The sequence below is a fragment of the Colossoma macropomum genome, unplaced genomic scaffold, assembly GCF_904425465.1.
Source record: "Colossoma macropomum unplaced genomic scaffold, Colossoma_macropomum, whole genome shotgun sequence".
Lineage (NCBI taxonomy): Eukaryota > Metazoa > Chordata > Actinopteri > Characiformes > Serrasalmidae > Colossoma > Colossoma macropomum.
In genome coordinates, this window is record NW_023494784.1 from 7,601,387 (window position 1) to 7,613,540 (window position 12,154).

Below are 12,154 nucleotides of genomic sequence, written 5' to 3' on the forward strand. Positions count from 1 at the left end.
GGTTTCCTGATACGTTTAATCTGCAACAAGAAACTGTCAAACACTGAAAAGTTGCAAAACTGAAATCAGTTTCTCATTCGCCAGCTTCTCGTTCGAATTTTCCGTTCCACCTTAAATGGTTCAGAAGTTACATTCTGGCGCCTCAGGCACCATTTAAGGTGGAACGGGAATATTAGAACAGGAAGCTGGCAAATAAGAAGCGACTTCAGCCTCATAAAAAGTTGAACGTTGAGAGACATTTTACAAGAAACTGTTCTACTTTTGGAAAAGTTTCCTGCTGGAGATGCGAGAAAAGCGGCTATAGCTAATCTAAGGCTTAAAGCAGAGCAAAGTAAGTTTGTGTTTTCGTTTATTATATATTTTTTAGTCTATACTAGAACATCAGCACATACTGAGATATATTTACAGCCAAGATGGTAAAATGGACATAAAATGTTGTGGCTGCCAAGGTGGTTCGTTTTTTACTGAAAGGACAAAACGGCTCTTCTTAACATTTTGGTTGCTCATCCCTGACCCAGATTAACAGCTTTTCAAATCTAATATGTATGTATTTGTATTTACATATAAAATTGAACTTTTACTGTGAATTTCTGTCTCGTGTTATGCGTATCTTTTTGTGTGTATCTTTTTATCTCCTATTAACTTTGTTATTACTTTCTATTTTAATTCTTATATTTTTTCCTGTGAATTTATGATGTTATAAAGCATGTTGTGGCTTTTGTCTGGAAACCTGCTATAAAAAAAAACATATGTCTTCCTACCATTAAAAAAATGAGTACATTCATTTCTTATCAGATTTCATGGTCACATGTCACATGCACACATGTTCACGGACCACTGAGCTCTATCTAATGTGCCCCCCTTGTTCTTCTAGTTCTATTTATGTTCACATTAATTTCTTTGTCAATAACACATCTCACCACTGTCACGCTGTATCAAAGAAAAGTGAACTGAACTGAGAGAGACTTTGAGAGATGATGACAGATAGAAGGAGAGAGAGAGAGATAGACTGATGAAGAGTCTGCAGGTGGGAGAGGATTCGTTTAACGCTAATTGTGCTATTAATAACCCAGAGAGAGCGATCGCTGCGGCACGAGTCCAGCAAATCAGGAAGCTGATACTGAACAGTCTGCGGCTGGGGAGGAGGCCGAACGTGTGGGACACACTCTGACTGCTAAAGCACCACAGGTGGAACAGCTTACATTCAAGGACACATAGGCAGTCCTTTAAAGCGATAGTTCAGCAAAAAATGTATTTACAGTTTTCAACCTTACTGGAAATGCAGTCCATCAGTCAAGATGTGTCTGAAGTTCAGCTCTGGAGCAGTGAGGAGTGGAGGAACTACCACTGGACCCTGGGGGCCTGGGCATGACCACTTTATCACTAGTCCATTCAAAAGGATGGTAAAATGGTCAAATTTACTTTCAATATTAACATCTTATGAACTAATAAGTTCATTATTAATGAACAGTGGTGGACGAGGTACACAAACCATGTACTTGAGTTAAAGTAGAGACACCCAAGGTAAAATATTACTCCAGTAAAAGTAGAAGTTCCTCCCTTTAGACCTCCACTTGAGTAAAAGTACTAAAGTTTTTGCCTTCAAATGTACTTAAGTATCAAAAGTAAAAGTACTAAAAGATTAATTATGGCTCTGATGTCCTGTTATCATTTTTGTAACAAGACTCGCTTCATTAATTCATTTTAGGTGAAAATACTCCAGTGTCTCTCTCGGTAAACCAGTCTTTTAATAGAGTGTCATTAATTAGTGACGCTGATGTCTATTAAAATGATCATAAGCACAAAACACTGAAGGCAAACAGTTTCCATCAGGTAGAACTGAGTGGCTCTGAAATCACTTTATACAAACAAGCAAAGTTTCAGTTTAAGATTTACTTGCAACTTGGTTACAAGTTTAAGTTGAATAAAAACTTGCTTTAAAAAAGTGACAGTTTTGATAAATTTTGTATAAATTGCCAAAATTTTACGCTGCTGCACTGACATTGAACCGTACACTTGCACTGGGTCCAAGAGGTCAAAACAAGCTCAAAACAAAGTGCGCTGCACCGTGGTTGGTGTGTTTACTTCACGCTTCTTTCATTTTGATGTTATGTTTTTATACACACACAAGCCAAAAGGAACGACTTCTCATAATGTAGCGGAGTAAAAAGTGAGATATTTGACTTTGAAATGTAGTTGAGTGAAAGTAAAAAGTCACCCAAAATGGAAAAACTTCAGAAAAGTACAAGAAAAAACTACTTAAGTACAGAAACGAATTGCATTTACTGTCCACCACTGTTAACGATGGATCACTGATTTCTGAATTGTTTCTCCTAAACCCCCCCTTAGGAGAAACAAGAAGATTAACATCAGCATCTCACTGTGAGAAGTTCTGGTGATGCAGGAGAAAAGCATGAGTTCTCCTTCTGCACTGACAGACTGCTGGGAGAGTTCTGTATCATGGAATAGAGCTGTATAAGAAAACTACGAGATCTCAGACTTTTCTTATGGAGATATTCAGCCGAGACTGGAGTGAGACGAGTCAGACACTAAAGAGTTAATTCATACATGTGACAACATTTCGATCAAAGTGAGAAAATCTGAGGTTTATTTATTTCTCAGGAGCCAAATTTCAGAAACAGGAGAAAATGGCTGAAGTCTCACTCTGATTTCAAACTGGACTTAACTGTGTCTAGGAGAAGAACCTGAGATCAAGAGGAGATTAATTTAGGATACTTCTTTCCTCTGGGAGGGCCCAGTTCTTAAAAAGCATCTTAGCATTAACATCATCTTAACTGGAGTGTTGACTGTAATGCTCGCTCTGCCACTTAAGAATGTTTCTGTTTACCACTATCAGTAGTATTGGTTAAGGCTATTGTAGCTAACTAGGCTAACTTAGCACCCAGTTCTACCTAATGCTCCAGCCTAAAGGCTGATAAAGGTGTGTGTTACCTTATCACAGCAAATTCAATGATGTTTTTGGGCTTGATATTCATTTTTATTTAAAAATATGAACTAAATATTTGTTCTTTTGAATGAAATGTAATATAATATCAAAATGATATACATGTAAACAATTAGCCAACTCAGAACGCAACACAATTATCAACCTGTTCATTAACACAAAGGCATAAATGGCAGAAACCTCCAGCATCCCTTCTGAAAAAGGACTGTTAGAAACCATAAGGATTAAAATCTAATGGTTGCACTTTCTAATGGGAATTGGCTTAATGGTTTCCAATAGAGACCACTAGTTATCTGCAGAACACCTTTAGATTCCATTAGGAAACCATCTAATGCATTTAGAATCAGCCATTGGTCACCTGTTAAACCATTAGCATCCTATACATTGTGATACCAACCCATTAAAAAAGCCAAAATACATAATAAAACCATCACAAACCAACAGAAACACAATGGTTTCTATGGGTTTTTTTCAGGAGGGATATTAAAGTTATGTTGGTCATTAAGAGCGAGAGATCAGAGTTCATTTTTCGTTCCTATGAGCTCAGAGTTTTAAACATTCTGGTCAGCTATCAGGCCGGCGTGTCCTTCTGCAGTGCTTGAATGACACCTAGCAAGCAATTTGCTAATGATTATATTTTGTTTTTTGTAGACTGTGCCTCCCCCCCAATACCCCCCACCACCCCACAAGAGTGAAATTCTAGATTCGACCCACCCGCAAATGTGTTGTGCCATCCAAAAATGACAGTCCTGGTGCCACTACTGGCTCCGAGGCTACCAACCACCAACCACTGCTTTTTCGCAATTAGCATAGTGCTAACTTCATAAATCACACACTCGGCTTAAACCGTGTGGATTTGTTCAGGAATCTCTAACAGATTTGTTTGACGTCTATAAACACGGACAAACAGACAAAATTCAGGACTCAAGATGGCTGCCGCTGGCGTTTACAGCTATGCGACGTACGTGTTGTGCAAAACACACAAAAGCTAAGCTAAAAAGGGACTGAAACTCTTACTCTGCGAAGTTTGACAAGTATGGATCTGGACCTGGAGCAGTCCAGACTCGTGGAGAGAACATGTCCAGGGTGAAGCCCTCTCTCTGGGTGTGGGAAGGCAGGACAGAGGGGTGCGTCTGGAGGCCAGCTGGATCACCGCATCACCCCATCTCTGCTCTAATCAGACCGTTTAGTCTGCGTGGGTGTGTATGTGTATCACTTTTCAAAGCACAATGGAGTCAGTAGACCGTGAAGCAAATCCCAAAAGGCTGTCTGAATGAGTCACACAAACGCTGGGGGTGACCCCCACCCACTCAACACCCCCACCCCTGAACCCCTAATCCCGTTAACCCTTCACTGGGTGCCATTAGCCCAGACCCGAGAGAGAAGATTAGCCAAAGACGGCTGGTCTACTGCGACTCTTTACTTCATTAAACAAAGACCAGAGCTGGCCAGAGGCCAGGAGGCCACTGTATATTACGATAAAACAATGACATAATCAGTAGAGCTCGACTGAAGTATCACTTCTATAATAAAAGGGGACTAATTTCAACATAATTCAGCAGTTGAGATGTGAAATGGTTCAACGTGGAGAAGCTTACGACTCTTTACAGTGCTGGTGATCATGGGATCGTCACGAATACAACACAACTGCAGACATTTTATTCATTAGCCATAATAACACAGCCAGTTTGCTTGTTTTCTAGCAGTTAATTATTGATTAATAAGGTTTAGGATGTTACTAGAATGGAAATATAAGGCTGGCTTTACAGAGTGAAACTTTCGTGCAACTTTAGTTGCTTGAAACCTACATGAAACCAAATTGCACTCGAGTTGCATGATGTAAAGCATCCTGCAGCTCATTTGAAACTCAGCCGCAACAGTTGCAAGCGTCTTCATTTTGTGGAGCAAACTTCATGAAACAGCCAATGAAAACGCTGATAACGCACCATGTGATCACGTTGCACGACTTCAATCAAAGTGATTGATTTCAACGGATCAATACACACAAAAAAAAAAGAAGGTGGTGTACTGGTGTATGACTGACTTCTGATCAACTTTATCCAAGGTTGGATGTGTTTCATTTTGTCAGTTTCTGGATCCATGACAACAAAAAATTTTCTCGAAGCTAACATTTCTGTAGCTACCTGCTTTAATTAGCTAGCTAATGCTAACAGCTGAAAAAAATATAGAAACAAATAGGAATCGTCGCTAATTATTTCATATAAGAAAAATGGTAGATCTTTAAAAATAGGAGCTGTTAATTTGTCTAACTAGCACAGTAACTGAACGCGTCGCATGCAATTGTGATTGTCTTTGAATTGCGTCATGCAACTGTCAAGTTGCACGGAAATGAAGCTGCACGCAACTCACAACATGCAACTAGTTGCAAGGATGTTTCACAGTGTAAAGCCAGCCTAAGAAGTTTAAACTTTCAGAAATAAGGCAGAGTAAAAGGTTATTAAACAACAGAGAAAATCTTAATTAAAATACTGTTTTGCTGATTAACTTTCTATAAAGCAAAGAGAAACTCTAGACAAGAATTTTCCAATTAACACACATCAGATATGCTTTTGGTTGCTAAGTCATCTCCAGACGCTCACAGACAATTAAATGCAATTAAATTCAAGGCTAGGATTAATATCTGATTTAAAAACGAGGGGTACGTTCAATATTTTTCCGCAAACACACCCAACCACAAAAGCCTGAGCTCTGCAAACTCCTTTTTGTGGTAAGTTTGCACTCGCTGAACTGAGAAGACTCCATTAACATTACAGTCAGCTCCCTTTGCACACTTAGGGTCAGAGAGACAGCAGAGCTGAACTATTTCTATATGCTGAGTTACATAAGCAGTGTGGGCAGGCGGACTGGGAGCAGAGCTGCAGTGAGAATCAGCCCTTTTCACAGCAAAATAACGAGATCATTATTCAGAAAAATATTCCTGCATTCTTTATGCATTTGTAAATATCAAAATGCCACGCTGGCGCTATCATCGGTCAGAATGGAGGCCAGCCAACACTCCCAAGAGGCACAACTGGTCAAGAAGGTTACATCTTACTGCTGGAAATGGAGCTCATCCCAGCCAATCACAGGCTGCAATAACACTGTCAATTTGGAGAAACCCAGCTTTTCACAATGTTTTTATGTTTTAATAGAAATTATTTATCTATTTATTTATATTATTTTTTTGGACAGTTTGCAATAATATAACACACTAAAGCCTAAGCAGGTTTATTTAGAGGAAAACAATATCATACATAAATATTAGTGACTGTGCTGCCTGGGAGTAAAGCCAAAGCCCACACATTGTATCCCCTTGTTGTGATGTCAGCACTCAAACCTTTTGGCTGTTTAAAGCATATTTACACCAGAAGAGTTTCAATATGAGCTTTTAACACTTTTGGAAAAGAAAACTGTCAAATCATTATTTAGACAAAACCGGCTCTTCATATCAAGGAAGATACTTATTTACATGCACTCAATAATCCAATCATAATCGGATTTCTGCGGTTATGTGATTACTGAAATGGTCATGTAAACAGCACACTCCGATTTCTTAGACTGGAGTAAGGTCTATAAATCCTGATAAAATCTGATAGAGGCTGGATTTTAGCTCAGTAATCAGATTTCTCAGTGCATGAAACTCTTACTCTGATTTCTTTCGGATTTCTCAGTCTGCACGTGAGCAAAAAACAGATGGCGGTACCAGAAATTAGCGAGCAGCGTCGCCGCGAGACGCAGCAAAACACTTTTGGAACGACGTTGAAACCAAATACATGCTTGAAGAAATGAAGGATTTAAATATTCTTCATCTTCTAGATGATGTGTGTTCATATTTTCAGGTAAAGTGACGAAATGTTTTTAAAAAAGCCGCGGAATGAAGTTTGAGTTTTACGTTATGTTTACATCACGTCTTCTTCTGTGAGTTTATTAGCAGGTTGTATAGCAGAAATCTGATTACTGTCTGACTCATGTAGACCTGGAGTTTCCCCATTATCTGATTACTCCAGTGCATGTAAACGAGTTGATAGGATTACTAACAAAATCTGACTTTCTGCAATTATCAGATTATTAAGTGCATGTAAATGTACTCAATGATCATGAAGCTGAATGTCAAATATAAATATACTCAATGCATTATCACAGAGCTGCTTTGTGATAATTTAATCTTACTCACCCAGAGTACTATAGAATTAGAAATGGGAGAGTATATAAAATACTACTAAAAAAAAAAAAAAACAGAGAACAATGATTAGTAAATTCTGTTGTACTGTACTGTACTGTACATGAATTTCAGAATTTCTTAGTACTTGGCATGTCACCATTTAGGTTAAATGACAGCATGAGCTGTCAGACATCTGAAACTAATTTAAATAGTGACCTAGAAACCTAGTGCAGAATTTTGAATATTTGTTCTTCATTTTACTTTATCATAACTATTTTTGTTTTACATTTTTCAACACTGTGTCCACTCACTGTCCACTCTATTAGACACTCCTACATTGTCAGTCCACCTTGTAGATGTAAAGTCAGAGACGATAGCTCATCTGCTGCTGCACAGTTTGTGTTGGTCATCCTCTAGTCCTTCATCAGTGGTCACAGGACGCTGCTCACAGGACGCTGTTGGCTGGATATTTTTGGTTGGTGGACTATTCTCAGTCCAGCAGTGACACTGAGGTGTTTAAAAACTCCAGCAGCACTGCTGTGTCTGATCCACTCAGACCAGCGCAACACACACTAACACACAACCACCACGTCAGTGTTAAAAGGGGGCTAACAAAGTATACAGAGAAACAGATGGACTACAGTCTGTAACTGTAGAACTACAAAGTGCACCTATATAGTAAGTGGAGCTGATAAAATGGACAATGAGCGTAGAAACAAGGAGGTGGTCATAATGTTATGTCTGATCGGTGTACATTCCTCCGAAATGTGTATACATTTTTCAGTGTTAATGCTGCTTTTACAGATGTGCAAGTTACCCACTGATATACCCCCCCATACCATAACAGACCCTGGATTTTGAACTTTACACCGGTAACAATCTGGATAGGCCGTCTTATTTGTCCCAGATAACATTATTTGTTATTATCATAAACAAACTACAGGAGTTACTTAAAAAGGGCACCAATTTCAGAATGGGCGTATACTTACAAAACTCAGGTCATAAGATAAAACATTAAAAATCCTGTTTTTTTGTACTGATTTGATGTATAAAGTGGATTTACAAATCATGGCCTCTTGTTTTCATTTGCATTTCACACACTATCCCAACTCAAATTGAGTTCTGTATATTCCACATCTGGAACAGAGCGAATCTGAGTAAAGGGTTATTTGAATTCAGCTCAGTTTCCCTGAAAAGAATCAAATTAAAAAGATGTATTGAGGGTTTGAATATAAACCTGCAGATCCTCTGGAGTGTTTGCAGTAGAAGTATTGAGCTGAGTGTACACATAAGTCCCACAGTGAGGCCTTTGAAAGTGAAGGGGCTGCAGATGGTGTATGTGTCTGTACCTGGGGGTGTGCATGCCTCCACTGAAGACTGCACTAGAACAGACCGTCTCTTTGAGGGCATTGGCATCTTCCTCTCTTTGTACTTTGCCAAGGCTGCCTGGACTGCTTCTGTATGCAGGTCTGCAGGAACAAGCACACATACATAAAACATTGCACCACTTTCAGTTACCCACCGTTACTGACTGCTGTGCATGCAGCTATGAGGCCTGACATTACTATAGGAGGAAAGCCTCTCTTCAGCTCCATTGTTCTTCATTACTGTACTTGTTTGTCAAAATTACAATCACATTATTTTGTGTTGGAGGCCTGTGCCCAGTATGTTTATTCCAGTTACTGCGCAAACAGCCCCCAGTGAGGTCAAAAACTGACTGGTTTAAAAACCCATTGTTCATTTTTTCTATTCTCAAGACAATAACACTCCCATACGTGGACATAACTTAATATGTAAACATGTTGGCTGAACTGATATACTACATTAACACCACCTTTATTCCATCTAGCATTTTGCTGCTGTCGAAACAAAACCGTGCATCTCCATTTTTGTCGTTTTGTACTTTTTTACAGAATTTGAAAATACCAGCTGACCTTTACAATGTGCCAAAATTTCATGATGAATGGTTCAAACAGAAGTGCTCCAAAAGTACTTATATAAAATATAAAAATATAGTTCCATTATCTTCCATTCAATTTAAGAATGTTTTTTTCCTTCTCCTGTAAAGTTAACATTTTGGAGATACGAGGTTTTGTTCCGACAGCAGCGAATATTGTTCTTTAAATGCGGTTGTTGAGCTGAGCTGGTTGAACAGATATCACGCCTGTACAAAAAGCCATTTATATGGTACAGTGTACAATTTAGGACATCATCCTACATCTCAGCTCTCGTTCATCAGGCAAAATGAGACATTTCAAATGACTTCAGGTGAACTGGCTTCACAGAAGAAGATCTCAGCCAAGCTAAGTGACTAGATAATCTGCAATTCGGTTCTTTATTACAAGACTATTTACAGTTTTGTGGCCAAACTAAAGATGACACTTCACTACAACTACAACTTTTCCTGAACTGCACTTTTATAATGTTCTTTTTTTTTGACAAAGGGACAGGAGTGTTTAGGATGTTACATATTAACATCACACACACAGGCTCAAAAAGAAGGTCTTGTTTAGGTAGAATGTTCAGTCTCAAATTCTCAAAATCAACATTATACTGATGAAGATATGATGGCAATAGTAGATCTGTGGAAGATGCGTCCCTCACCAAGTTTTGACTGAGTCCTTTTTTAGTTCATTTTCAACGTGCTAAACATCAGCAACAAGATGGATGGGTACATTTTGAGGAATCATGAACAAGCTATTAAGAAGCCTAAAGACCCAAACAGAAGACTGGAATAACATTAAAAAAATATGGAAGAACACTATCCATATGGTCGCCAGGAAGCGGCATCCACTTGATGGCACATAATAATAATAATAATAATAATAATAATAATAATAATATAATTGTAATACACAGTTTTTTTTCCCATATTGTCAGTTATACACACTGTCATAGCTGAAGTGTTGAGGAGTGTGGAGTTTTCACCTGATCTGAAGCGCTCATCCCGTGAGTTAGCTGCCCGGGGTTTGTTGTGTTTGGAGGTGGGCGGGGCAGCCTGGGAGGTCGCCTGGATCCGGTGATCTACCTGTAGGGATGGATCCACACCTGCAGGACAGGAGAATGACACGGTCAACCCTCACACATGCTTCTGCATTCAGATGTAAAGATATGGAGATAAACAATGAGACAAACACAAACAGTCCTCTCCACTATGGCTGTGAGAAGACTGGCAAATTTGGTGGCTGTAGTTTAAAAGCTGTGGAAGGAGCACTGGCTCATATTTTGAGAGGTGAAGAAGAACAAGAAGAAGAAAAAAGATGGATGTGACACTCTGCTCCTCTGTACTACACAAACGTACCAGATAAGAACAGTTCACAGTGGTGGTGATAGGAACCAGACGTCTGAAGAGTTTACTGCCTCTAAAAGCTCCCTCACAGAAAAATTATTACAATAAAATAGTCATAAATACACAGCCTGATGCCCGAGACATTGTTCGACGATAGTTTTGAGAAGATTTTGGCCTTAAACTTGGATTATTATGTATATATTCACGGTGGAGGGATACATTCAGGGTGTTGTGAGGCAGAATGGTCCTCAAAGAAAACTTACATTTTATTAAAAAATCTATTTCAAACTCAGGAGACTCGTGTAGGTTCAGTGGTGGTTTTGGACAGTAAATAAAGTGTCTATATTTGTGTTGTAGTCATGGTGACCCCAGCAGCACTGCTGTGTCTGATCCACTCGCACCAGCGCAACACACACTAACAAACCACCACCAGCACGTCAGTGTCACTGCTGAAAATGATTCACCACCCAAATAATATCTGCTTAATGGGGGGTTCTGTGCGGGTCCTGACCACTGAAGAACAGGGAAACAGGGTAAATGTATGCAGAGAAACAGATGGACTACAGCCTGTAACTGTAGAACTACAAAGTGCTCATCTGTGGTCAGTGGAGCTGATAGAATGGACAATGAGTGTAGATACAAGGAGCTGTTTCTAATAAGGTGTACCAGTCAAACCCTGAATAAAATTATATGTCCTATCCACTATTATTTCCTGCCCAAGTATCCTGTTTGACCTGTAAATATATCACGTTAAAGCAGGAAATGCGTTCTGATTCTGATCTCTGATTCCTGTTGACTTTAATATAATGAACAGTATTATTAATTTTAAGAATACACTACTTTTTCACTCCATAGTCACTGAATTATCCGAGACTGGAGGTAATGTGGCGACAGTTCCCTCAGCTCAAACTCACACCTACACAGTGCACACTGGGGACCAGTTTAATGAGTGTTAATTTAACACTGATGATTTTATCATGAATATATATATATATATATATATATATATATATATATATATATATATATATCACACACACACACACACACACACACACACATTAGACTCTTAAATATACACACTTTCACAATGTACACATTAGTATACACACAGTATTGCACCATTCCAATATACAGTAAGGTTAGGTTTTGGGTTGAGGTTAAGGTTAGGATTAGGCCCAGAGTGAGGGTTAGGATTAGGTTTTGGGTTGAGGTTAAGTTTAGGGTTAGGATTAGGTTTTGGGTTGAGGTTAAGGTTAGGATTAGGCCCAGAGTGAGGGTTAGGATTAGGTTTTGGGTTGAGGTTAAGTTTAGGGTTAGGATTAGGTTTTGGGTTGAGGTTAGAGTCAGGATTAGGGCCAGGATGAGGATTAGGATTAGGGTTGAGGTTAAGGTTAGGGTTAGGATTAGGGCCAGGGTGAGGATTAGGATTAGGCTTTGAGTTGAGGTTAAGGTTAGGGTTAGAATTAGGCCCAGGGTGAGGGTTAGGATTAGGTTTTGGGTTGAGGTTAAGTTTAGGGTTTAGTTTCAGGGTTAGGATTAGGTTTTGGGTTGAGGTTAAGGTTAGGATTAGGGCCAGGGTGAGGGTTAGGTGTTGGGTAAGGTTGGTAAGGTTAGGTTTTGTGTAATGGAAGTAACATATTAACAACAAACATACTTAATGTAATGATGTATCAACAGAACATCAAAATAATGACTTCAGTGTATTCAGATGCTTCACTGCTGCTACTTCACTATG

At 39.0% G+C, this 12,154-nt stretch overlaps 1 protein-coding gene across 1 annotated transcript in view; it reads right to left on the reverse strand.

The window, feature by feature from the left end:
• Positions 1-12,154, reverse strand: part of dip2a (disco-interacting protein 2 homolog A) — a 214,836-nt gene that overhangs the window by 73,092 nt on the left and 129,590 nt on the right. The window contains exons 3-4 of the mRNA XM_036577004.1: positions 10,056-10,175; positions 8,477-8,596 (exon numbers count right to left, since the gene is read on the reverse strand). Of these exons, the coding sequence (XP_036432897.1) occupies positions 8,477-8,596; positions 10,056-10,175 (240 nt within the window). The remainder of the gene's footprint in view (positions 1-8,476; positions 8,597-10,055; positions 10,176-12,154) is intronic.